The sequence below is a fragment of the Phyllostomus hastatus genome, unplaced genomic scaffold, assembly GCF_019186645.2.
Source record: "Phyllostomus hastatus isolate PE091 unplaced genomic scaffold, TTU_PhHast_1.1 phas_contig_234, whole genome shotgun sequence".
Classification (NCBI taxonomy): Eukaryota; Metazoa; Chordata; class Mammalia; order Chiroptera; family Phyllostomidae; genus Phyllostomus; species Phyllostomus hastatus.
The window spans coordinates 64,941-92,669 of NW_025333775.1; the positions used below are offsets into that span (position 1 = coordinate 64,941).

Here is a 27,729-nt window from a genome sequence, read left to right on the forward strand (position 1 = left end):
AAAGACCCATGAGGTCAAACTCAATTCCATGTACCTTAAATTCATTTCCAATCCTCTGGGCATCAGTCTGAACTAGGAAACAGGATCCAAAGTTTAATACATGATACACATTTCCAATTATATTCTATTATCAAGGAGGACAGAGTTGTACTGAACTTAGGCAAGTAAGTCTATTGCCATGAATGAAAGAATACTCAGGAAAACTTTAGGAACTTTGAAAGTAAAACAGAGAGAAAGAAGTCACTGTTGCTATGCTCTTGGGTGTCCTCTTTTCATTTCCATTATCCACACAGTATCCACATGCCCTGTACACGGCTCCCTGGAGGAGGGAAACAGCTTGGACTCCTGCAAGCTCACCACCTGCTCCCTTTGGTCATCACACAACCACTGTGCCTTGTTTGAGGGACTTGGTATTCCTTCTGAGGTGGACATGGCACAAATGAGTTGAAACTGAGGTGGGGGTGTGACCTTAGGTCAGCAATAATGACAATATCATCTCACATTGTTATGCATTTATCAACTCAGTGCAAATCTTTTAAGAACTATTCACCTTCTGAACAAGTCTATTATAATAATGCAAAATACTTTATTTAGAATTTAATAACAAAGAAGAGGGGATGAGGGTCATTCATGTGGCACATGCATCTCAAGTTCCCAACTTTCAGCAGAACTGACGGGGTTGGAGGCTCTACACTGGTATAAACCAACATCCTCCCTCTGGACAGGATCTATGGTGAGGCTTCTGTGGTCCTCAGACAACTTCTTTCTCTCTGAGAGCTGCAGATTCATGCCATTGAACAACCACTGGACGGACACTGCATTTGTGAGACAGATGAAGATCGCAACACCCTTCTCCTCTGTGCTTGTGATGTTGGTGGCTAGAAGGATGGGTCTTTTCATAAGCTCTGTGGACAAACAGAGAAAGTGACTCATTTAGAGTGGGCTTGAGACATGGAGCCACATGGCTTCCTCAGAGATCTCAGCCACTCACAGTCCAGTCAGTTATGTAAATGCCACTATTGTGGGCCATTTGGGTTAGGTAGCTATAAGATAGAAATTTGGAAAACCTTGATTTTTCCTCATGTGAAAATTATGATTATTATTGTACCCCAAGGCCTAAGACCAATTACAAGAAAGACTATTTCATTGGAGAGCAGAAAAGGGTGTGAGACAAGGGTCTTAGTCCTGGTAGGGACAGAGAGCTTGGGCCCTATGGCCAGAAATCCAAGGATCTGCATCTAGGTTCCAGGCTCTGAAGAGATTTTGGATCATTAATTAGTTAAGTCATTAATTCATTTAATCACCACTTATTTCTTCCTAATCAAACAAGGGCAACTAGGGCAATTTGTTACAAGTTGGTCTCTGAGCTGGTTTCATGGGTAGAGTGGGGAGGGTGCAGATAAAGTCCTCTCCTTTATGGAAAGTGGAAGTGACACCAACACAACTGGAAACAAGTAATATCATCAAGTCCAGGGCAGGGAGGTGTGGATCAGCCATCTGGGGGGGCCTGTTCTTTGCAGTGGTTAGGATTGTTATTGCAGGTAATCAGTTTCTAGAGTAAAAACAGATTATTTCTCTTTTCCTTTTGTTCCCCAGACCAGAATGTATTCCTCTGAGCTGAGGACGCCTAACTGAAAAGGATTTGAATGAATGGTTGGTTTAGGAATCCACAGACACCTCCTAAGGCCTGGGGGTGGAGGAGAAGACAGGGCTATGGCCACAGACAGACATTCAGTGACTCAGATCAGATGATCATGTTCTCTCTGACTCTGCTTTAGTGACCATATATCCCTGACTCTCACTTTATTCTCAGTGAAGGGGAATAAATATTTGGCTGCCAGGTTGTCAGTGTATTCACTAAAGTATTGACAGTGTCTGACCTAAATCTTGGAATAGAAGAGCAGCTCAAATCAGAGGCATCTGTTGCTGATGGATTCAAGAGAGAATCCCCTGGGCTAATCCCTGATGAATGAGGAGCTGCCAGGAGCATCTTCTTTTCTCAGTTTTTTAATGGGGATGTTGACCTTTTCCTGAACTTTGCTAAGCCCCCCAGGACACTCAGCTAATTAATATTAAAAGACATTGTCTAACTTGCTCTCCACACACAGGCTCAGCTGATAAACTGAACTCCATTTCTGCCAAGGTGTGGCTCTTGGACCTGAGCCCTTGATGGTGACCACATCAAGAACCTGTGACTTGGGTACCCATTAAACCATTACCCAGTTAGCCTTTCCTGAGAGATCAAACCCAACCTGATGCAGGCTCCCCAAGGTCCCTGGAGTCAACGTCCCTGGACAAGGTCCTGGAGAGGGGCTTTGGAGGAGTTCCGTGAGAATTTCTGGGGGATCCTCAGACGGGGCTTTGACAGAGCCCTACAGGGTTGTTTGCCATGTGAAGGTCATGGGAAGGAGCTCAGGGTTCTGGACAGAGACTGGTCTCCCTGTGCTGAGTATGTCCTGTCAGACTGGTTCTTCTGTCTGCAGTGATTGTCTGTGGGGCTAGATTTAGGGAAGGGAACTGAGATCTCAGGAAGTTTGTCTCGACTCTGTGTATCCTGTATTAAATGGCAAAACCCAACTTGGGATGTGATGCAGAGGGGGATGGAGGCAGCGTCCTGCATTATCAGTCCTGTGTGTGAGTAGAATTCACCCCTTTTAACACCCAGAAGTCAGAGAGCAATCACTCACCGTATACACGAAGCTGTCCAAACCTTACTTCTCTCACTGAGCCTCCCGGGTAGACCTCTACAGTGTAGTTTCCTGTGTCATTCAGGGTGACATTTGTTAACATCAACGATCCATCATAGAGTATTTCTTCTTGCCCAGTGTATGCAGGCCCTCTTACATGTTTGTTTTGGTTTACATCAAAAGTAGCAATTTTGTTATAGGGCTTTGCCCCTTCTCCCCTGTACCATACGAAGCTTGTAACATCGGGAGGCGTATTGTGGAGACGTAGGCTCACATTTGTCCCTTCAGCAGCATTGGTCGGCACAACAGCAAATTGGGCGGTGGTGGGTGGGCACCAGTAGTTTAATATTGAGACTAGGTAAGAAAAATAAATGGATTAATATTTGGATCTAAGTATGAGGCTTGAAAAATATGAGGGCGAGGATCCAGAAAAAGTGTCTTCACCTCTCAGCCTCGGTCTACATGTGAGGATATATCTCCCATGGTCAAGGTCAGTGGCATGGAACCACTACTTCCACACCTCTGAACTTGTTATATTTTCTGTTTCAATATTCCTCTCCAGGTGTTCATCTGGCTCATATCCTCACTGCCCTCAGACCCATGCTGACACGCAGGAGTGACTTTGAGGGACACTTTTGATGGCTACTCTCTGTCTTCACTTTCTGACCTGCCTCTGCTCTGTTTTTCCATGGCATTTGTATGTACCCCATCTAGATCTTTCCTTTTCTTTCCTTTGCATAGCACATGAGTTCCATATGAACAGGGTCTTGTCTGATCTCATACCTCCAGTGTCTGAAACAAGCTACAGACACTGTGGGTAAATCAATGTTTTCCTAGGGCCGTGTACCTCGTGGAGTGTATTAGAACATATCTGAAGTGGGTGGTAAAGAGAAGTCTAGCATCCCTGGTTGTTTTACTATGGAGTCCTGATCTAAATTGTAATTATTATCATCAGTTTTTCTAATTCAATACTGAATGACGAATAATGTAGGAAATGAACAGTAGTTAAGGATTTCCTGCCTCTCACTGCTTCCACATTATGAGATTTTTCTCTGGCAAAGTCCCCTTCCCCATCCTACTGTGCTCCATTGCTTTTTACCTTCAGGTACAAACAGAAGCCCTCCCTCTTATTCAGAGAAGTGGTCTCTTTAGCAGACACCAGCCAGTCTCTGTGTGAGATCCTTAGTCTACTACCCCAAGGAATTGTCTCCTACTTACCAACCAGCAGGAGCCCTTGCCAGGGGACAAGTCCTCTGTGGGTAGAGGCTGAAGGGGATCCCATGGTGTCTGTTGTCTGCTCTGTGGCTGCCTCTTTGAGACCAGTCGCAGGCTCTGTTATTCTCACAGTCACCTCTGTCTGGAGTGGTAGGATGTGCTGTGTGTCCTACCTGTGCACTGAGCTTTATTCTGGGGCAAGATGACTAGTTTGGTCATGTGGGCTGCAAGGCGGGGTCTGTGCCTAGAACCCCGCCCACTCTCTGCCCTCATTTTTGCTACCCTGTACCTTCTTAACAGTTTACTGTCCTTTTGTGTTCTGGTTCTCTGGGTATTGTTGAGTCCTCTAAACATCACACACACATACACACTAGCACACACTCACAGGCTGTGTTGGAAAAAGCAGAGGCCTGGGCTGCCTGGCTTTCAGGCATTCCCTATAGCTCCCTGCCAGGTGCCCAGTAGCTTCTCTGTTTCACATTGGCCTTTGACCCTCAGAGCACAAATTTTTGAGCTACCTCCAGAAAAAACTTGTTACAATAATGTCATCAGTGCTGTGCACTGAATCACCTGTGAAACTTTGTAAACTTTGTGATGCTCAACTGCCACCTTCACACACCTGCTTCAGCTGCTGTCCAGCTAATGTGGATGCCCATTCAAAATTAGATCTCTTGATGTGAAGGTAGAACCATTTCTCCTGCTCTCTGTGCATAGGAAAAATGTGCAGACCCTTTTAACTGCAGATTCTGACTCAGTAGGGGTGTAGTGGACCAGTGACTCTATATGTAACAAGCGTTCAGGACAAGGTAATACTCCTGGCCTGTAAAATACACTTGCAAGTAAGGCTGACGGGGACACATGTGTCCCTGAAGGAATGACCCACTCAGGCCAGCATTGGCCTCTGCTGTGCCTTTGCCTTGTGTCTGTAAGCACCTCACAGAGAGCCCCAGGTGTCCCCAAATGGGGGTCGCTTGTGTTTGTGACACAGAAACCCAGCTGGGAATCCTGTCTGCTTTGTGTTCTCAGATTCTCTGAGAAGGTTTTATTTCCTCCCAGCAGGCAGGTCACAGAGATGACTCTGGGGGTGAGAAGGGGTCAAGCTGGGTGATAACTGCAGAGGGGACCCTTCTTCTGTGTCATATTGTCATCAGGATGGCTTTTGCTTCTAGGGACAAAGAACCAAAACCAGAACTCGGAATTGGAGCTGCAGTGTTGGGTGTGAAGTGGGACGTGTCCTGCGTGTCCCAGGAATAAAGGAATGTGGTGAAAGGTCAGTTGCCTGTGGGCTTCCTGGTGATGGAGGCACGGCTTCAGGTAAACCGTTCCTCTCCATGTCCTTTTGTGGGGCCTGTCCCTGGGCTCCCTGAGTGTTGGGACAACCTCTGATTGCTGCCTGGGAGGCTTTTCTGTGGCCACCAGACTTGCCCATGGATGATGCCAGGCATGGAGTAGAGAGCAGCACAGAACCCCTGAGAGTGAAGGTGCTCCGGGCCCTGTCACAGTAAGCAATGTTCACAGCTTTGGGGGCAATTTAATGGGTTTATCTGAGCCAAACTGACTACATATGGCTGAGAGCAGATCTCAAATCCTGTGAAGAATGACATTTTTACATCTAATTTATACATTATAATCACAGGAGATGAAAAATGGAGCATTGAATTTTTTAGGAGGTGAGGGAAAGCATAGCAAGGAAATCTTTAGAATTAGATAAAAGTCTAAAATAAAGAAACATAATATTTTACATTGGTGAGTATAGAACAATTAATATTTACTGGACATAGAGAAGGTATGCAGATGACCAGGTAATAAGAATTGTTGTGGGGTGTCATACACTGGTCCCAGAGTCTGTGCCTTTGAATGGTGGTCTAGCACACAAAAGAATGACTCTGATGTGTCTGGATTGTGCTCTCCAGGAGGCATAAAAACAGGGATCAGAACTCACCTAAGGTAAAGACTTACCTTTGCTAATGAAGTTTATAGGCCTGGGACACGATGACCTGCCATCACCTGCCCAGTTAGAAATTTCTGATGAGAATATTGTGTTAGCTTACATTTGGTCCCTGAGCTTGCCAGACCTGCCATGTGGCCCCTGAGCTTGTCAGGGTTGCTGCACAGCCCCTTTTTGTTAACAGTCTCTAGAAGTAGCCTGTGGGACAGAGCAGTCAGGAGGGAGGGCCCAGGAAAGGCCTGTTGAAGCAGGGGATGAAAATCAGACTCCATCTTCTGACCCTAAGCCAGGTTCATGTCTCAGTTTCCTGTGTTTTCATGTGTTTGAATGTTGTCCCTGGGAGCTCAGCAGTAGACTTGCCACCAATGTCAGGTGCTGCACAGGATGCTGACCAGTGCAGGGTGAGCCCAGTGAGAGGTTAGCTACTGTGTACAGTGGTATGAATCCAGTGACAGAAGAAGTGTCCCACCAAAGGTATGTGTTGCCTCAGACAGAGCTCTCTGCTTTCAACCATTCAAAGGAAGGGCCTGGGGAATATTCTCCTGAGGCTTTTGGGAAAGGGTGCGGGCCTGGAAGGTTGATCCCCTAAACTGCTGTGTCCCCATCATCATTTGTGGCATTGCAACTAAGTCATCTTTGTCCCTTTCATCTGATCTTGGCCTCCTCTCAGGGCCCAGGAGCTGAAGCAGCTTGGTGTGATGATTCAATCAGGGGCCCTGTGGGTTCTTCCATTAAGGGAATAGAGGTTCTTATGAAATCTTCAGCCCCTCTGAGATGGAAGCAACCACACATTCTGGGTTCTCCCATCCTATCCTGTACAAAATGTTTTTCTTATTCCTGAGGACATTGGGAATTGGTGAGATATCTTCAGAACCAACAGGCAGCTGTCTCACAGAGCAGCGATTCTGGGCATGGAAAGTCATTCCCTGATTTCTTCAAGGACAGTGTGTGCTCCTTCCTCCCCTGGCAGTAAGTCTACCAGGGGTTGAGGATCCAGAGTTTCTTTGAGGTCAGGTATCTGTGAGAACAGGAAAAACACAGGCCCTGGATGATGAGACAAAACCCACAAGGTGGGCCTGTGGAGGGCTGTGATTTTCTGGGAATAAAGGGTGGACCAACCTCTCATAGGAGGTTTTTCTTACCTCCTGACTGTACAGGAAGTAAATAACTGACCCTGGGGTGTCCTTAAGCCTGCAGTGCCTCCTCTCATGCTGATATCAATGCCTTAGTGTGTGGAAGAACATAATTTGACTGTAAGTATCCCACAGGGTGACAAGCTCTCATTGTGCAGTTTCCCTTATTGGTTTAATGAGTGTTTACTGAGCACCTGTTATGTGTCAGGCTCTTGGCTCGGCCCTGGAATCTCCAAAGAGAATAAGACACATGTGGGCCTTGTGCTCATTGAGTTTACCTTGTAACTGGGGTAGGCTCTCATACAAATCACAGCTTCAATTAATTAATTATAAATCAAGGAAGGGCCATAAAACAAAAGCACACGATACTTCTGGTGCATACACAGCATGCACCTCAGCTGGTCTGGGGATCACAGAGAGCACTTCTGACAAGCTATCATCTTAGCTAAGACAGGAAGAATTAGTGGCCATTTTCCCCTCTAAGAACAGAGGGTATATGGAAAGGCTGTCTGCAGAGGACTGACCTTTGTTGGGCAGATGCTCGACTGGATGGAGGAGCAGACAAACTCCCCAGTGGGGAGTGTGCAGAGGGAGAACGATTATAGGATTGATACTGGAAAGGGTGGACCCTGCTGGCCTGTGGGTGATTCTGAGGTGGGGTCAGCAGCCCCCGGGAAAGGCTCCAGGCTGTGAAGAACTCTCTTCACCTTCTGTTGGAGAAGCAGAAAAGTGAGCAGGGTAAGGTTATTTTAGAGGTAGGTAGTTTTTGAGTTTTATACTTTCTATTCACCTTATATTTTAAGCACCATTTTCATGGGTGTATATGTAATTTTAACATATTTATTGAGTTATAGTGGAATATAATATGCTTAATATATGGAAAGTATACAACATATGGAGTTTTTCCAGATGAGTGCACCAGAGAAGCTGTCACAATGAATTTAATGAACGTGTCCCTTACTCTTGAAGCCTCTTCCCGCCCTCTCATAATCTCTTCATTCTGCCCCTCTCCACCCCAAGCATGTTTTGGAGAGAATTTCAGTTGCTTTTTGTCATTGCAAATTCATTTTCATTTTCTAGAATTTTCAAAATTTGAATCATGCATTTGTAATTTCAGACGGACTTTGGTTACTTGACTCAACACGATTATTTTGACATTGTTCTTTCTTTTTAGCCTCTAGTCCTATTTCATTCCAAGGATGCATTAAACGTGTGTATCCATTCACCCTTTATGGACATTTGCATTTTTCTAAGTTGGGGCTGTAACACATAACAGTTCTATGAACACTTATGGAGAAAAGTCTTAAACTCAGTGAATTAGGTGCTTGTACACATATAAATAGCTAGAGAAATGGAAGTGAGGGAGTTACCCCTGGAAGTCTGGTCTGAAGGTTGCACGACCGCAGCCCCACCCAGAGGTACAGAAACAGCTGCTTCATCACATGAAGCTGTGTCTGCTGCTGCCCACCCAGCAGTCAACACAGCAGCAGAAATATGTCTCCATCTCCCTTCCAGTTTCTGAATTAAACACAAGTGCACCTCAGAGGCTGAATTTGATTCACATCTGGATTTTGAATCATGGGGAGTTGGGGAACAGTAGTTTTCAACGTTTTAGTCCCTTTGATATGAGAGGAAACATAGAAGGATGTTAATTCAGTGTAGATGCTAAGTGCTTATGAACAATACATGGCACGTCTGAGTTCACTTGCAGGCTGTGTGCCTCCAGGTCAGTGATCCACCTCAAGAAGACTGTTTTCTCAGGTGACATCATAAAAAGACATTTGGTCTTTCCTGGTTCTTAGAAACGAGGAGCTAAACCTTTGGAATGTTCTCTGTGCCAAGGGCGATGAGTGTCTCTGTCATGTTCAGACAGTCCTTGGCAGGCCTCTGGGTAGTTGCAGAGTAAGGGCAGGTTGGCAGAAACAGCAGGTCTTGGTCAGAAGGGTAGAATTTTAGCCATCAACAGAAGAAACGTTTCAACATGTAAAGAATTCTTATGAGTCTCTTTGAGTCAAAACTGACGACAGTTGCCAGGAAGCAAAATATCAGTGGCTTGAGAAAATGCTCTGGAGGATGGCAGTTTTGCACATGATTTTATACAGTACAGTCAAAGCCAGAGGCCTGAGGGGTTCCAGGAAATCCATTGGGAATAGATCAGGGAGGCAAGAGAAAGCAAAATACAGAACTTTCTGAGATTGGGAAAAAGGAAAAACAAAGAGACACATACTTTTTTTACATTCACTGGTACAGAGTACTTAATAGTTGACAATCAACATCATAACAATAACAATGAGGAGTTTGTGGTCTCTGGTCTGGTGCAGGGAGGGGTATGGAAAAAAAGAAATTTCCCTGACAGTTATGTATGTTATGGTAGAGGCAAAAAGACAATCAGCAGCTTCAGTAAGATAAACGTTGACAATTGTATAACAATGTACTGACCTAGGACATGACTATCCACCATGACTCACTTTCAGTGAAAAGTTTTAATTTCAGACCCTCTTCTCTGGTTACTTCAGGTCTCTGAGTTTGTGAGGCCCACCACACAGGCCTCCCCTGAGCTTGTCCGCTTTATTATGTGGCTTCTCTTTTGTCCACACTTCCACATTTTGGTCATAAATGAACCTAAAGGATGCATTGGTGACTGAACTTTTGGTCAGATAACATTGTCTTAAGGGCTGGGAAGGGACTCTTAGGAAGTCTTAGTGGCAGCGTTTGTCTTGCTGAACCATAAACCCTTGCAGATGCAGCAAGACCTTCACCTTGGATGGAAGTCAAAGCCAAATGTTCTCAGAGAAGAAAAGCAGGTACATGGGAGGCAGTGAGTCCCACAGGCCTTTAGTAGAAAAACACTCTGGATCATTGCTAACCTATAAGCTTTCATGATCTAAGTTGTGCTGTCTCATTTCTGTCTGTTTTGCATCTTGTGTAACATTTACTTATAGTTTGAGGGCACACTACACACCTCTTCAGTTTAAAAGTTCTCACCATGAGATGCGTTCTCAATTTACTATGGCCCACCTATTATTAACTATTGATTATTCATCTGATTTTTACTAGGTGTACACTTGGAAGCTGTAAACTTAAGGTTAATTTGGGCACCAGGCTGTAGGAACACAATGCTGTGAAGTACAATTACCATCTAAGAGCTCCACAGGCGAGGACAGTAAGTTTCATAAGTACGTTTCCTCAGCTTCAGGATCAGATATGGAGCGCCATGTTTTACAGGCATTTCAGCTTCCATTTGCATTAATATAGTTAGTAGTCTTTGTTGAGATAGGGTGTAAGGACATTCACATAATCAGGTTCTGGCATTTTCATAAAATTCCTTTCTCAATATTTTTATTCTAGTAAATATCTACAACTTTTTTTGATCTTCTTAGCTTTTACTGTCTCTTTTACACATTGAGAGATAATCATCTTATTAAGACATACAACTTACTTTTATCCTAAGTACACTCACATAGCCTTTTTCTTCATTTTGCAATAGTGTTTTGTCTAAATTTCCAAGTGTTGCCAGGAATGGGGCCAAACCTAGCGTGAGTTTGCATAAAGTCAATGGGCAGGGTGTAGGATCTTAAGTTTGTGCAGGAAAACTTTCTCACAACAAGCCCAGGTGAATTTGAATGTAAGTTTATTAGTCTAGGGGTATTGAAATAAGGATGAGTGTAGATAGAAAGAGTAGCAGAAGAGAGACTCAGCAGGGCTGCTGTGGCTCTCTTACAGCACTATGGGAAAGATGTGAGGCTAGGAGGGGCTGCTCTCAGCTTAGTGCACAGTCACAGAAAAGGCACCTTGGGGACAAGTTCAGGTTTGCCTAGGATAAAATGCCAGTGCTCATTTGTTTCCCTACTTGCAAACCTGTAAACTATATGGCAAGTTTTGTGGGGTCCCCTTAGAGTGTAAGAGAAGAAGAATTTATTTGAAAGAAGATGTGAGTAGGTGAGCCTTGAAAATTTCATGCTGCTTTCTTTGTCTTGAGGAGTTTTATTGGTTTCAAAAGGTAAAGATTTTTGGTGTGATTTGAGGGAAGATCTCAATAAAATATTTGTCAACTTTTTCAGGTGTGCCCTGGCAGGATCGTGGTCTCCACTAACTGCTTGGTGCCAGGGCAGAAGCTCCAAATCACATGAGCAGCAATGTGCCAGTGGAGGCAAGGCCACCCTGCAGACCAGGTCCAGCACAGGTGTGCTCATTGCTAAGCACTTGAGGCTTTTCACCCTGGGGAACCTTCCTGTTTGGTTGTAAACAGCTTACCGAGTTAGCAAACAGGTAAAGACAATCGAACTATTAAAGTTCAACATCCACTTGTAGGTAGAGCTATTGTCAGTATCTGGAGAGAGCCATGTCTGTCCTATGTTGGAAACTTCTCATCACTGAAGAGTGCAGGGTTTCTGTAAGTGGAGGCAGGTGCCAGAGAGGTTGATGTTCATTGACAGTGGGGCACCTGAGAAAGTTTTTTCTTACTGTGTTGGAGAGAGTCTTTATTTGATGTGTCTTCCAATAGACAAAATCATCATGGTCTTCGTCTTTCTCATTCCCTAGGGGTGCACTTGTGGAATGAGTATCACTTATAAGCTGTTTAGTAAGTTCATGACTATAAGGCAGAATGTTTGCTTTTATGTCCCTTTGTTTAGATGCACAGGGTGACCAGGGACTGTTTAATAAGGGGAAAAGCTATGCTTACCAAAAAATGGAGTTCTCAGGTTAAGGAGTATTTGGTCAAGTGGGATGAAAACTTCTGAAAATGTATTTAGTTGAGTTTTCGTTGTGTCTTTTGTCTGTTTCACCAATGCAGAAAAGTGGGGTGGAAGACACAATGAAAATATTGTAAATAAGACAAATATTAGAAGCACATTGCATTGTTTGCCCAGTGAGATGAGTCCCTCAGTCACTGTAACTCAGGGGGGATTCCCCAATTGGTGTTAATTTTTCCCAATAATAACTTACCTTTGTGAAGCCTGTTGCTTTCCTGCAAGAAAATGCCCCAATCCAGTGAGAAAAACATACAAATTATTATAATTAAGACACATTTGTGTTCTTGATCTGATAGCCTTTAAATAAACTTCAATTAAAATAGTTCAAGTGGTTCTGAAGAAAGTGGGAAATGTATTTGGGACCATTGAATGATATTCACAGGTTATATTTGGACAGATAGAACATCTGCCTCCCACTTTCCCAGCTACCTAACATAGGAGGTTCCCAGTCTACTGGGAATATTGTCGACTTTGTGAAATCACATTTTAAAACCTCAATGTTTTAGCTCACGTACATGTGAAAGTACAAGTAAATGAGTCCCTATAGATAATATTGGGTTTTGATGAAGAACGTATCTGTTTGTCTGGTTCAAAATTCCTCATATTTGTTGCCATCTCCCCTTTCTCTTTTTCTGCAGCGGTCCATTGGAACAGTAAAGGAGAATGTTTTATTGACTGAGTAGGAAGAAACAAGCATTCTCATGTCAAAATAATGGGGTATTTAATACTCCCTTTTTGGCTTCATCATCAGCTAAATATTTTTCTTTTGCTTCCATACTTTAGAATGTTCTGAAATGCTAATAATTGCCAATTGTTTCACTGTCTGTATAACATCTAGTAATTCTGCAGCTTCTTTTATTTTCTTAGTGTACTTCTCTGAGGGTGTTCAGAAGCCTCACCCATTTGCAACATTCTAGAGTTGTGTGCAACACCAAGGGCAAAGCTAGTATTAGTGCCAATATTAGCTATTTTTTTTGCCAATCGACAAATCCAAGTTAGAAAAATTAATTTAGCTTGTTGGCCCTTTACTATTCAGGTAAATGAATACTTTCATGTATGTCCATCATAGGAGTTATTGCACATCCAGTTTGGTTCCATCCCTGTTCCTCTTTCACGGGTCCATGAGTAAACCAAGTTAAGTCAGCATCATTGAGGACTTTCCTGTAAACCATTCCTCAGAAGAAGAAATACATCAGTGGGCAAAATGCAATCATGGATGTGTATATTCTGCAAAGAAGGTAGTGGGGTTACTGTGTCAAGACTGTTATGTCAAGTTAAAAATATTAGGTACAGAGAGGAAGAAACTGACAGAATTATTGATTGTGTGAGAATTCGGTAGAGATTCAACAAATTTAGGAACATAAACAAAAAGAGCCTGTAACTATCTTTCTGTCTGTTTGCATAATATATCAATCACAGAGATGACTGTCATGCAGGGAGGGATGCCTTTGGCTACTAGTCTAACTGCTGACTCTTATATCCTGTTGGTCTCTGATGATTTCTATTTTTTTGAGTTAAAACTTCCAAAGAAATTTTTTTTTGTATAAAAACTCTGAAAGTGTGACCTAAGGTGTGTCAGAGCAGGAGCTTTAAATATTTCTCTAGAGATTCTACAGCTTGTTTTCCTTTTGGGTTCCAGAGATGAATCTGGCCACCTGGACTCTAGTAGGACATATAAAGCCTGGAACATCAATAGAATTTTGGAATCCAATTGTGATGATATCCAGTGAAACCCAGGATCCTCTCTGTTGTGTCCTTTTATAAAACAAGGAAAAAATAACAGTCCTCTGAGTATTTAAAGATTAATGAGTACCCATCTTTAGACAGGAAATGGCCAAGATATTTTACTTGAGTTAACAAAATTAAAGCATACATTTTGAGAACTGATGCCCTTTTGTACCTAGCTGTTATAATAGGTTAATTGTGTCCTTTGAAATTCTAATATTTCCTAGAGGATAAATGTAAAACATCTACATATTGAATTAGAGTGTGATCTCTAGGTAATTTAACATTATTTAAGCCAGCTCTTAGTGTCTGGAAGAAGTAGTTGGGACTCATTGTATATCCCTGGTGCATTTCAGTCTAAGTAAATTGGCAATCCTTCCTAGTGAGGGCAAAGAGATGTTGACTTTTTTTTTTAACTTAAATGCTGAACAAGTCACTACATAAATACATTACTGAAAAATGTTCACAGTCCACAGAAGTGGCTGATAACTAAGTATTTGGATTTGAAACAAGAAGATATCTAGGAATAGTTATTTTATTAATAGTGTTGAGTTCCTGTGCAAATATGCATTCTTTTATATTTGGTTCTTTACTGGAAAAATAGGAGAATTACAGAAACTTCTATATGAAATTTTAAGTTCCTTTAAAAATAATTTTATATAATAAAATGTGGATTGAGCGCTGGCCTGCAAACCAAAAAGTTGCTGGTTCGATTCCCAGTCACATGCTGGGTTGTGGGCCAGGTCCTCAGTAGGGGGCATGTTAGAGGGAACCACACATTAATATTTCTCAGCCTTTCTTTTTCCCTCCCTTATCCTCTGTATAAAAATAAAATAAATAAAGTCTTTAAAAAGAAGTGTTTAAATCAGCAAGGAATTTTTATGGGTTTATTGTAGCCAATCTGATGACAGTGGCAAAGAAGCAGAATCTCAACGGATTGAGAAAATGCTCCAGAGAATGGCAGTTTTGCACTTTATTTTATACATTACAATCAAAGGAGGAGGCATGAGGGGTTACCTGAAGTGTATTGGTTACAGATTAGGGAGGCAGAGAAAAGCAAAATGGGGTAATCTTTGGAATTGAATGATAATTAAAACAATAGTTATGTACATTCTTATATTGTTGGGTACTCAGCAGTTAACAATTAACATGATATCAGTAACGATATCATGGGTTTTCTGGTCTCTGCTCTGGTGCAGTGAAGGATGAGAAAAAAATTTTAACCTGACATTCAAATGTATGATATTATAGATGCAAAAAAGACAGTAGAAAGGCTCGGTTGAGGTAAAGACTGACCTTTGTCTGGGAAGATATGAGCCTAAAACACATTCCTTGCCATGACTCAATTTTCATGAGAAAGTTTAATTTTCAGATCTTTCCATATGGTTACTGTTAGGTTTCTGAGTTTAGAAGGCTCCCCTGCAGGCCCCCTCAGTGCTGGTCAGCATGTGGCCCTTTTTACATTGGGCCCACACAGCCCAACTCTCCAACCTTCTGAAAGGGCAGAGGAGCTACAGGTAATTATCAATGACCCATTATGTAATCAATCATGTCAACATAGGAAAACTCCATAAAGAAAATCATAAACATTCCATTCAGAAAAATTCTGTGTTGCTAAGCACATAGAGGTGCTGGGAAATTGGACATTTCTTGAAAAATGAGGCAGCTTAATGCATCACCCCTAATGCCTTCCCCTGTGAGTTTCTTCCATTTAGCTGAGTCTGGGTTATATTCTTAGAACCAACCAGGAATAGAAAGTAAAGGTGTTCCCTGAGTTTTGGAAGTTTTTCTAGATAATCATAAAACCTGAGGGGGGTTAAGGTTACTCCCAAATTTTAAGTTTTGTGTTACTCAGCCTTGAACTTGTGGGGTCTTCACACTTTGGGTAGTTAGTGTCAGAACTGACTTCAATTGTCAAACATGTCATTGTAGAATTGGTTGTTGATAAGGAAAAATAAAACCCTTCATCTCTTATTAAATACAAAGGAACCTGGTAGTATGATGCTAACATTGATTATAATAAAGTATTTACTCTGCCTAAATTAGATGCTGAGGGAATTTGAAAATAGTTTACTTTCACTCCTTTTTTCTTCCAAAGATCTCTCATACCTTAAAAGGCTGACTTCACCCCATGTTTTCCTCTCTGTTTTCACCAAACAAGGCCTGAGGCAGTGTTCTCCATCCTAAGGGAAGGGAAGGCACAGGCCTAGGAATTTATACATACTGTTGTCCACCCTCCTGAATGTGGGTCTGTTTGCTCAGTCTAGACACCCAAATACTGACATCAGGCTGCAGGGAAAAGAAAAAAAAGCACATATTTCAGAGGAACCAATGCACAAACAATGAGCAGCTGATGCTCAAATACCTGAGCCATGCAGTGGTTTATAGTTAAGTTGTTTTAAGGGGACAAAGAGGAAAAAATCGTGATGAAGAGGTTTAGTGTTGTGGGCTCTGAAAACACTCACTTATTATGTAATTTCGATGATTTTTCTAAATCTGATTTCTTTCTTTCCTGGCATCATTTTCTCTAGGATCTTTGGTTATTAAGGCCCAGAGATCTGTCTTCTTGTAGACACCCCAGGTTTCTGCAACCCATTGGGGGATTTGTTGGTGATGTGACCTTAAGAGCAGGAAAGAGATCTATCCAACTAGTGCTTAGCAAGTTAAATACTTGTTTTATCTCCAGCAATATATCACCTGCAACCTGTTTTGCTGACAAGTGTTAGACTCCAAGTCATATCTGCATTTCTTTGTATCACACCTGTAAGGTAGTTTTTCACCATTTATTTTTAGAGAAAAAATCATAACAGCAAGCTATGGAAGGAAAAAAGATTGTTCTCTTTTATTTTTAACATTTCTCTAGTTGGGCTAATAATCAAATTAAGAGAGCCAAATTAAGAGAGGCAATGTAGAGTGTATTAGACAAATTACTAATCTGAAGTGATAGGAATAGACACTCAAAAAGTATTGGGTAGTTGAGGCTTATATGTTATTCTGAAGCTAAGGAGGAAAGAGGGCTGTGCTTTGAGGCTTCAAAAGGCAGGAAAGCCATTGCCATGGAGAGGCCACAGCAAATGTTTGGTAAATAAAATTTGCCCCATATGGCATGTGACTGACCCTCCTGGATGGAGCTTGTCCTTCACCTGAGTTTTTTCTAGGCAGTTAAGGGAGGGGGATCAAAGAAGCTGTGTTCTAAGTCTTTTGTTTTCCCGTAGCCAGGTCAAAATTCATTTCCTGCAAGGCACATCTGGGTAGGCGACCAGGCTTCCATTCACAGCAGAGACACAACTCTCAGGCTGGTTCCACAAGTTTTACCGAAAGCTTGTTTCTGGCCTGCCTAGTCATATCATTCAAGTTTTTGAGTACCTAAATTATTACCAAACAAGATAAAATACTAAAGCATTATTATGTTTTCTAAGTGTATCAACTTTTGACATCTTAGTACAGAAAATCTAAAAGATAAATTTGAATCTGCTTTTAAAAAGTGTTCCATGCTTCATTGTCCACAGCTTCACTCTGATGAGGGTCTTAGTTCCTCAAAAGAAACCGGCCCCGTGTGTCAGGATATCACCCAGGGCTGATCAGGAAGAAGTAGATTTTCTGTGACCCTGACTCATGTCTGAGGTCAGTGTTTGCACTTCTATCACTACTGCTTAATCAGTTTTTCACTGTGCTTTTACATGGCCCCGATTTTAATAGTACCTGCTGAGGTGGTGTCTGCCTGAAACCCCCAGTCACGTCTCTGTTGCTGAGGACCTGAGGTTGGATTGTGTCACAGAGGGGTGCCTGTGAGATTCAATATCACCCAACCACGTTGATGTGTAAATTAACCTAGTTCCAAAAATACATACCACAGGAATGCTCAAGGACAACCTTGAAATGACTGTAAAAAAATAAATGTTTTTATAAGGACCCCTGTGGTCATGGTAAGTTTGTTTCATATCTGCACCTTTTTTTGCCAATTTGAAATATTGTGTATAAGTGCTCAGAAGATGTTCTGATTGTTCATCCTTGTTCCATTGTTGATACTGGCAATGTGGAATGTACTTTTGTAACCAGAAAGACACTGGCATTTGGGCTTCCTGTCACTACCAAGTCTAACAAGCAATGACAGGAATTGAATCTTTTATGGGTGCTTTATTCAGATGGCCAGCGATCCGCGAAGATGGTGAGTTCATACCTTAACAAAGCATCTTCCCTTCTCTTTCCTGGCCAGATCTTTTATAAGGGGGATGGGGGTGGACAAACAAGATGTAATCAGGGAGGATTAGTTGAGTGAAGCTGCAACATTCCTGTTCTGGGCAGTTAGCTGTTCCCAAGGGTGGTGGGTGGTCATGTTACAGAACAACAAGGGGGGCAATCTACTATTACTGAAAGGAACCTCCAGGTCTGTTATGTCTGCCATCTATGGGAAAGATGTCTCTCAATCCAGAGACTCATGGAAAGGAAATGTTTATTTAATGTTGTACAAACTTAAAGTAGTGACCTAATGTCTTCATCAAAACCCCAAAGTCACTTAGAACACCCACAAACACATACAGTCCTTTCTTCCCTCTGTTCCCAGTCTCAGGTACTGTATCTCAGGAAAGGAAATAGAAGTCCATGGCTCAGGCAGCCCCCAGTTCTTCCCAGTAATCCGTCATGGCTGGGAGACCTCCCTGGGTTCCCAGCACCCTCAGCTGTGTGGCTGGGATCTCTGCTAAAGCTCGGTGGTGGTTCCCCCTACTAATGCTGCAGGGGTCCCCACTCTGGCAAAGGCACGTGGTCCTCTCTCTCCCAGGACCACGGGAGTCCCCACTCAGTCAAAATCACATGTTTCTCCTCAATGGCTGCTGTGTCTGGGTTTAAATCTCCGTGCCAATCTTCCTCTGCAGCCCCTTTTCCAACTCCTCCCACACTTGGCCACACTTACCCTCAATCTGCTGTCCTTTCCAGCTTTACTGGTCGCCATTGTGGGTCTGAGCATGTGCGACCCCATGTCATGGAGCCAATCTTTTCTGAGCTCCCATGCAGGTGCTGTAACTCAGGGGACCTGTCCCCCAGTCACATCTTGGGAAGGGGAGTCCCTTTCCATCCCCCTGGCCTACAGCATGGCCATAGCTATTTCTAAGCAACCAGCCAGAGGCTATAGGTATGTTAAATGACTATGCCATGGATTAGCTGCAAAGCTGTTGCTGTGCAAAACAGCCCTGCATGTTCTTGCCCCATGTGTCCCTTCCCCCAGCTCACACCTGTGGGGGAAGGGGTGAGACATACTAAAATCTCCTGGACACCTTGAGTTCTGGACCCCATTTCAAATACCCATTTGGGGTTCCCTCTCTTGGCTGCACCCTGTAACAGTCACACAAAAGGCTCAGATGCCTCCAACATGTCCCCAGGGGGTAATCTCTAGCCAGTGCCCCAGGAGGTCAGCTGCTTTTCTCAGGAGCCAGGATGGGCCTTATCTGTAGTTTCTGAAACAAAAGTTTAACATACACATTACTTGCTAGACTTATAACTTTTCACCCTAAGCTAAAATTTCCCAAGTCTTGAGTCCCCTATCATTCCCCACCATTAGTATTTAACTATCTCATTTCTGTGAGATCAGAACTTAGCATTGGACTGTCCTGTGGTGGGGGGGGTGGTTAGGAATATACCTAATTGCAGACCTACATAAGGAGGCACATTGCATGCAACAACAAGCTATGATACTGAAGAAAATGACAAGGATAAAAACAATAAATGCCTCTCAAAGACCAGATATACTTGTCAGCCAGGAGGCTAGTTTAGACAAGTCAATACTAAAGAATCTTTCTCTCTGTTTTACATTAGACATTGCATTATTTACTTGCTTTACTTTTTGTTTTGCGAGCTGTTAACTATTAGTTAAAACAGCAGAGTCCTTTTAAATTTTCACATCCATGATTATGCCTTATGAGAAGGTAGTCTATAGCTGCATGATTATCCAGTACTGCTTTTCTGACTTGTCTTAGTTCTTGACTAATGGCACTCACTGATGGCTTGCAAGGTGGCATTCAAAGCTTTTGCCACAGCGCAGGCTGATCTGCTCATTTCTAAATTAAATAAGTTACCATGGTTGACATTACAAATATAATTAAGGACACATATTCAGCAGGGCTAAAAGTGTAAGTCACTGATACAATCAGATGTAAAGGAGAGATCCCGTCGAACCCAGGATAAGTGGGGCTTCTGAGGCATAAATACTGTTAGTCTTCCCAGAGAGCATGGTCCCCCAGAGCTGTTTGCTGGAACATAGGAATAGACATTCCACATATCAGAAACCATCCTGTTGGCAGCTTAACATGGGCATAAGCATAAGATACATCAGTGGTGGTGGTGCAATTCATCTTCACACCTGCTGAGAACACAAGACAGTTTTAACACAGTTGACAAAAGTTGTACACTCTCTAGCTGGGATACATTAGTGACCTTTAAGGAAACATTTCCCTGTCCCTTATATTTACCAGTGGTCCCCAATTATAAATATCAGAGTAGGTAATTTTCTTTTCAATATCATTAAACACAGCATAATTTATAACCTTTCCAAAAGGGCACAGACTCCTATAAGACATGAGGTAAAACTTTTATTCAACAAGTTCCTCCTGCAAAGTAAAAGTTAGAAGTATTCAGAGCAATTTTGCTAAATATACCCAAATATTTTCATCCCGTTTGAATGGAATAAGTTGTCCATAACAAGGGGTCAAACAGGAGGTAATGAAGAGAACATAAGTCACTGTTTCCAAAAGATGACTTTCAGGTTTTCTTGAGGCTTGAAGACCCATTGTTCCTCTGGTGCTTTCTTTATCCTGGTGTGTTGAGTCCAAGGTTTCTTTTCTGTCAGTTTCACCATGGTGGGGTGGTGAGGAATATGTCCCAAGGTCCAGTCCACATTCCTCCTAGTTGGGTTTTTGGAGATGTTGTCATCCAAATCTTGAGTAGCATTTTGTCTGCAGGCTCAAAGGAATGCAGCAAACCTGTGGAAGTAAAGTCTAATACAGGCAAGGTCATTCATTACAGCTAAGGTCTGATTTAAATGTACATATTTTTTTTTTACCTTCAGATTTTTTTAATCTATATACATATTTTTCACCCCAATTGTGACCTGAAATGGCTACTTGTACACAATTTTATAGGGACTCAGCTGAATCGCACTTCAAAAAGCCACCCTTATCTTGAGCACAGCAATAGGTAAAGCTTGATCCCAATGAAGATAAGCTTCTTGACACAGTTTGGCTATATTTTTCTTCAAGATGTGGTTCATTTTCTTTACTTTCCCACAAGCCTGGGGTCTCCATGCTGTGTGGAGTCTCCACTTAATTCCTAAGATTTTACTAACCTTCTGTGTGATTTCTGAAACAAAAGCAGGTCCGTTATTGCTCTGAATGCTTTCAGGGAGACCAAAGCGAGGGATTGTTTCCTTCAATAATGCTTTTACTACTTCTGAAGATTTCTCTGTTCTAGTGGGATAGGCTTCTACCCATCCTGAAAAGGTGTCCACAAAGGTTAACAAATATTTCCACCCTTGGAGCCTTGGCATCTGGGTAAAGTCTATTTGCCAGTCCTCAAGTGGGCACTGTCCTTGGTATTGCTTTTCTTCTTTCTTTTGGTGGGGTTCTGTTTTGGGGTTGTTCTTCTGGCATACAACACATCTAGAAATTACTTTTCTTATTGCTTTGGAAATTCCAGGACCTGTGAGACACAGTTTGATATAGGTGGTTGATGAGTCTTTTCCAGTGTGTGGCCTTGTGGAAATGCTTCATGACTGGCTCTACTAAATGTTCAGGAAAACAGTATAGCTCCTTTCTTATTCTTTTTCTATTAGCTATCAGGACCTTCTTCATTAAAACCCCATCCCTTAACTTTTTCTAAGTCTGCAGTCAAATATATAGGGTCAAATTTTGACAAGTCCAGAACAAGTACCAATAACATTATAAATATTCCTTTAGCAGCCTCTTTTGTTGTCTGTTTAGCCAGATTGCTTTCTCTAGCCACTTTAGTGTCCTCTTTCTGATGCCCTGGGCAGTGCATAACTGCCACCTATAAAGGTACCTGAACAGCCTTTAATAATTTAAAAATTTCTGCTGCATGCTTAATCTCCTTTTTATTTGGAGGTTAACAGTTCTTTGTCTTCCCAGATGAAACTGTGTGCATGCAAAATCAGGAAAGCTTACCTTGAGTTGATACACACATTCAAAAGCTTACCTTGAGTTGATACATTCACTCTCTTTCCATGAGACAATCCCAGTACCTTTGTCAGTGCAGTCAGTTCGCTTTCTGAGCAGAGGTTCCTGGTGCAAGGCCTTCGCCTTCACTACTCCTTGAAGAGTCACAACTTCATATCCAGCCTTTCTGTTTCCTTTGTCTATATAACTGCTTCCATCTGTACAGAGAGTCCAGTCTGCTTCTTCTAAAGGATGGTCCTGTAAATCAATTCTGCTACAATACACTTCATCAGTTATTTGAGCACAGTCATGTATTAGTGCAGCCGAGTTAGGGTCTGGGAGAAGAAAGGCAAGAATTACTTTACTTACAGTTTTGAGGGAGATGTTGGGATTGTTGAGAAGAAAGGGCTTGGTACCTGCCCATTCTTTCAGCAGTCAGCCACATATTTCCCTTTTGCTCCAGCAGACTCAACACTTGCTGTGGTACATAACTGGCATAGGCTGCCCCAAGGCAAACTTTTTCATCTTCCTCCAAGAGCTCGCAGGTGGCTGCCACTCTCAAGCAGGCTGGCCACCCTTGGACAGTGTGATCTAATTTTCTTGACAATTATGCAATGGATTGCAAATGTCACTAAGCGTTTGGGTGAGGAATTCTAGGGCAATGCCCTATCTCCCACACACATATCATTGAAAGGGCTTCAGTAGGTTTGAAAGCCCCAAGGCTGGTGCTGAAGCCAGGTGCACTTTCAGGGACTCAAAAGCCTGAGTGCACTCATTTGTCCACTCTAAAGGGCTATATTCTGGTCCCTTCAGAGCCTCATACAGTGGATTAACAATGAGCCCAAAGCTTGGAATTCAGATGCAACAGTCACTTGCCATCCCCAGGAGTCGTTTTAACTGTTTCCTGGTGTTGGGAGGGGTCCTCTGTGGACTTTTGTTGCACGGTCTGCACCATACTAGGTTTTTCTGCTCAGAGATGCCTTTCCCCATTCCCTCAAGGAGGCATCTCTTATAATGCTCTAAGAGAAAAAGGACACCCCCATTAGGGTCCCAATTGGGCCCACTTACAGGTATTGCCCTGGGAAGGCCCAGAGCCCCATCTGGATTTTCTTGGTGTAACCTCTGAGCCTCTTTATTTGCCTTATCCAACACCAGCCTCTGCTCATCCCCCTTACTGAAGCAAAGAATTCAATAAGGCTCCTATGTCTGCCCAACTGAGATGATAAGTGGCAAAAACTGACACAATCAAATCAGTCATTTTAGCAGGGTTATGTCCCTAAGAAGGGTTTGAGCTTTTCCAGTTTAATGGATCTAATATAGAAAACAGAGTATGTGCCCAATAACATTTAGCAGACTGGCCTTCTGGCCTTACTCTCACTGAAAAGTCTCCAAAAAGGATATTGCCCTGCCCCAGTAAGAGCTTTTCCTCCACCAAATCTGGTTCCTTGACCTATTCAAGATAGCAATGCCAGTTCAGGCGCACTTTTTCCATTTCACTCACAGGAGTGGATCCCCTGGGGCTGCAGGAACTCTGACCAGCTTGCAAGCGGTCATAATATCTAGATCTTCCTGGTCCCTCTACTCTGAGCTTCTATCTTTCACATGTAAATTCTCTTTTCTCTGAGTGATTAACTGATTTTCCTCTTTTTCATCTTTTTAACTTTGCATGCATATTTATCACGTAAACCCAAAAACTTCTAGATAAGGCAATTTGTCCCACTTCCCTGATTTTTGACAAAATAACTCCAGTTACAGTATAATACAGTAATTTAAAGATCCATTCAGTGACCAACACTCTCCTGAGTCTAAATTATGGAGGACACAAACAGAACAGAACAACAAAACAATGTACGCTTTCGATATACACTCATAAGTCGATGAATTAGAACTGGCCCAAAGGACCGTTTTTGTGGAATGGAGGCTTTTCCTCCCATTCTACCAGATGGAGCTCCAAAACAGAATAGACGTCCTTTCGGACCAGATGGAGCTCCAAACAGAAGGTACCCAAAACAGAACACATGTCCTTTGTTGTAACCCGGGATTTCAACCTGAACCAGAAAGTTCAATGATTCAATCCAGTGTGATGCAGATGAGATTTGCTGGGAGCAAGGAGGGGAGAATGCCCAAGTGAAATCATTAGGCAGCTGCTTGGGATTCTTTGACTCCAAACCCCTAGGCCTGTCAGTCCAGGCAGCCGATGGGACTCCCTGCCAAATACCCAGACTTACCAGAGAATCCCAAAGTCTGTCCCAGCACGGAGTTGCCAAAATATGTAACCAGGGAAGACACTGGCATTTGGGCTGCCTGTCACTACCAAATTCAATAAGCAATGACAGGGATTGAATCTTTTATGGGGCTTTATTCAGATGGCCTGCGATTCAAGAAGATGGCGGGTTCATACCCTAACAAACCATCCTGCCTTCTCTTTCCCGGCCAGATCTTTTATAAGGGGAATGGGGGAGGACAAGCAAGGTGTGGCGAGGGCTTTGAAATTCAGGGAGGATTAGGTGAATGAAGCTACAGCATTCCTGTTCTGGGCAGTTAGCTGTTCCCAAGGGTGGGGGGTGGTCACACAAAAGGCCCAGATGTCTCCAAAATGTCCCCAGGTGGTAATCTCTAGCCAGTGCCCCAGGGAGTCCACTGCTTTTCTCAGGAGCCAGGATGGGCCTTATCTGCAGTTTCTGAAACAAAGCTTAACATACATTACTTGCTGGACTTTTCACCTTAAGCTAAAATTTTCCAAGTCTTTAGTACCCTACCACTTTAAGTATGAACTTGCAAAGAATTGTCTGAGACCCTGGGGACATAAGGGTGCGTGAGTGACAAATTGGAAATTACTGCTGATGTTCAACTATTTACATGATAACTGATACCTATAAGGGATTTCATAATGCTTTGTTGTGGATCCCAGTAACATTTTTGACCTCAATATGCTTCTCCAAAATTTTTCTGAATCTCTTTGTGTTTTCCCAGCTTCCCTATTTCTCCCATACCCCACATCTCATCCTTCAGCACCTTCTTTTCACTTTACACTGAGAATAAATTCACAAGCTGACTGCTTTATACCACACTGTTCCAACCACCCTTACCTGTCACCTGGGTGACCACACTGACCTCTTACTGGGCTCATGCCCTCAACCCAGCAGCCACATGAATCCTGACTAATGTGGAAGTTAAAGAAAATATTAATGCTATTGCTTCCACCCCCTGATTTTTTCTGACTGGACTAATCGCAAAATTAACAAACGCAGAATAGCAGGAAAAAAATCAACTTTTTAATATATGAGCATGGGGAATTCACATAAGAATGAAAATGTCAAAGACAGGCAATATTGGGAATATATGACATTTAGGGCAGAGGAGAAAAAAGGATGGAGTCTTAAATTTAGAAAATTAGACTGGGCCATTGACAGTTAGTTGAGAAGAGCAGTATATATGTGGCAGGAAAATTGTTTCTGGGCAACTCAGAATCAGTGAGATGCAGTGGGTATCTAGCCAAGAGGTGCCTGCAATAAGCTCTCCTATTTCCCACACATAATCAGGGTAAACTAGGGTGAACATTCTAGTTCTTTTCCTTACACAAACTCAGAAAACTTAACCTTTTGCAAGAATGTACAAAATTTCAACAATTCTGTGTTTTGTTTCTTAATACAGCTTAAAAACAATATGCTCCACCTCCATGAAAAAAAACACTTTAGGGTGGCAGAAGTTTTGTTCTCTTCACTAAACACAGATCAGTCATGTTCCCCTCTGACTCTGAGCCCTCCAGAGGCTCCCAGGTCACTCAGAGTAAAGCCAACATTTGGGCAGATGCCCCTGTCCTTCAGATGTTATCTTTTCTTATCTCCCATTGTGTCTGCTCCAACCACTTTACATCCTCCCTGCTGCTCCAACATCTGTAAATTGAAAAAATTAAAACCACCCTAAGTGCCTTACTTTATTCTAATATACTATAGCACATTATTGTTGTTGTTGTTTGGGTTATTGTGTGATTCCCCCACCAGCAAGTCAGCTCTATGAAGACTGGGATTCTGCATGCTGTGTGTCACAGCCGTGTCCCCAGTGCTCAGCACAGTGGCAGGCAGAGGGTAGGCATTTGGTGAGTGTTTTTTGATAAATGAGTAAAGAAATTACACATATGATAATGGTTTAGAGGGTGAAATATAGAGCAATATGACCTCACATAACTGGGATTCTGACCTAGACTGAAGGACCAGGGACAACTATTTGGAAGAGGAGTATCTCACAGAGAATGAGCCAGGGCTGACCTAGAGCTTGTGAGGAGACAGACATAACAGGTCCAGGCAGAGGAAACATGTGTGCAAAGGCCTGGGGGTGGCAAAGTGGAGTGAAGTAACTGAGTTCAACTGATTCATTTGATTGGTAAAATGACCTACTATGCCTAAAGTGCCCAGTACACTGTCAATCCTAGAAAAAGGCGGCCTCTTGTCATTTTCACCCTCCTGTGGGCACACACTCAGGGTGTGCTTCTTGGAAACAGCAGTAATAAAGAAAAAATATTCTCCCCTTGTGACCACACAAGCCATTCATGACATAAAGCATTGATGACAACTTGTCTGAGGTAGCAGTGACAGAATATAAACTACACATATGTGGAGCATTCAATAATGTGAGTACTGAATCACACTCACACTCAATGTGTATCTGTTCCACTTAAATGTTTTTCCAAGGCCTTTGTAACCCATCTTTCTGCACGCCACCCAACACCAACAGTCCTCAGGCAGTCACTCATCTTCTGTCTTTCTCCATAGAGTAGTTTGTATTTCCTAGGATTTTAGATTAACATAGTTACATGTACACCCTTTTTCCTGTCCTGCTTATTTCCCAAATTACTTTTGTGAATTAGAATTCCTATGACAAAAGTCAATTATTTTAAACTAAACAATTTAGTGGATTTTGGTGTAGTCAAAATGTGCTGCAGCCACCATATCTACCAAGTATGAACACATTCTCATCACCCTAAATGGAATTCTGTAGCCATTGAATGGTTGTTTCCCATGCCCCTAACACCCAGTCTCTGGAAACTACCAATCTGAATTCTGTGTCTTTCCCCTTCTTGTTTCCTGTGTCATATACTAGGTGATTTCCCATGGACCTGCCAGCCTGTGCATCTGGTGCTCCCATTTGTTTCTATGTAGGGCACTAATCTGAGTCCTCAAGACATTATACTTTCTCCAAACCCTGTGCTTCACTCTTTATCCACATCTACCTCTGTGAAAATGTAGTCCCACCCTTCACTTCACCAGCTCTAGTGGCTCCTCCCTGAACAGATAGGTCAGCCCCTCCCTTATATTTTTCAGCCCCATTTAGAGCCTCTTAAAAGAGCCCACTTGCAAGGGCCCATTAGGTACCCTCGAACACATATAATGTGTAACTCCCCCAAATACTACAGGCTTTATAATTTCTTATCCTGACTCTGAGCAGATCCCATGTTTCTACAGTCTCTGTCCATGCCCACCTCAGCTTACACACAATCCACCTCTGGCCAGGTCTCCAAGGATTTCAGCAAACTACCCCTGAAGCCACAAGTAACAGTCAATAAACAGAACAAGAAAAAAGTTTTATTTGTCATTTTTCAAGTTCTAGGTATCAACCGAGTAAGGACAGGCATGTGGAGTTTGTAAAAACAACAAGAATAAGAAGAACAACAAAAAAAATCCTATGAGTACAATGATCTCTGGCCTGAGCACAAGGTCACAGGATACTTGAAACAAGGTTGTCCAGTTCAGGACTGTAGGTGGGTAATAGGACAGGGACCTGCGTGTGTATGAGAGCTATTGAGATGTATGACAGAATTTCTTTGCAAATGTCTGTGTTCTTGTTTTTCTAATGTGCATTGAAAATGGTTATGGAATGAGAACACTGCTGATAGTTATGCTACGTGGTTCATACAGCCATGATTTTATGCCTATACATTTCAGATTCTGGGACAAAAGCCAGTCCAAGGCAACCTGGTGAACTAGCAGGATGTGGGCAGTCAGGTCATCTTTTGCTGCAGGTGCCAAGTCAGAAGGGAGGAAGCAAAATCTGAATCATTTCTTTGGAGAAGTGTAGCCAGATAAGGAAAGAAATCAGAAGATATTG

The 27,729-nt window shown here is 42.6% G+C and overlaps 1 protein-coding gene and 1 long non-coding RNA gene across 2 annotated transcripts; one reads left to right on the top strand and one right to left on the bottom strand.

The window, feature by feature from the left end:
- Positions 1 to 624: 624 nt before the first annotated feature.
- Positions 625 to 4,012, bottom strand: LOC123817901 (carcinoembryonic antigen-related cell adhesion molecule 21-like). The gene is made up of 3 exons (XM_045837689.1): positions 3,906 to 4,012; positions 2,688 to 3,041; positions 625 to 905 (listed from the first exon to the last, which is right to left on the bottom strand). The coding sequence occupies exons 1-3, from the start codon at positions 3,967 to 3,969 to the stop codon at positions 625 to 627; spliced, it is 699 nt and encodes a 232-aa protein (XP_045693645.1). The 5' UTR covers positions 3,970 to 4,012.
- Positions 4,013 to 5,069: 1,057 nt separating this feature from the next.
- LOC123817899 lies at positions 5,070 to 12,491 on the top strand. Its single transcript, XR_006785554.1, has 3 exons — positions 5,070 to 5,172; positions 11,045 to 11,252; positions 12,376 to 12,491. It is a non-coding gene; the product is annotated as an uncharacterized LOC123817899 (long non-coding RNA).
- The last annotated feature ends 15,238 nt before the right edge of the window (positions 12,492 to 27,729 follow it).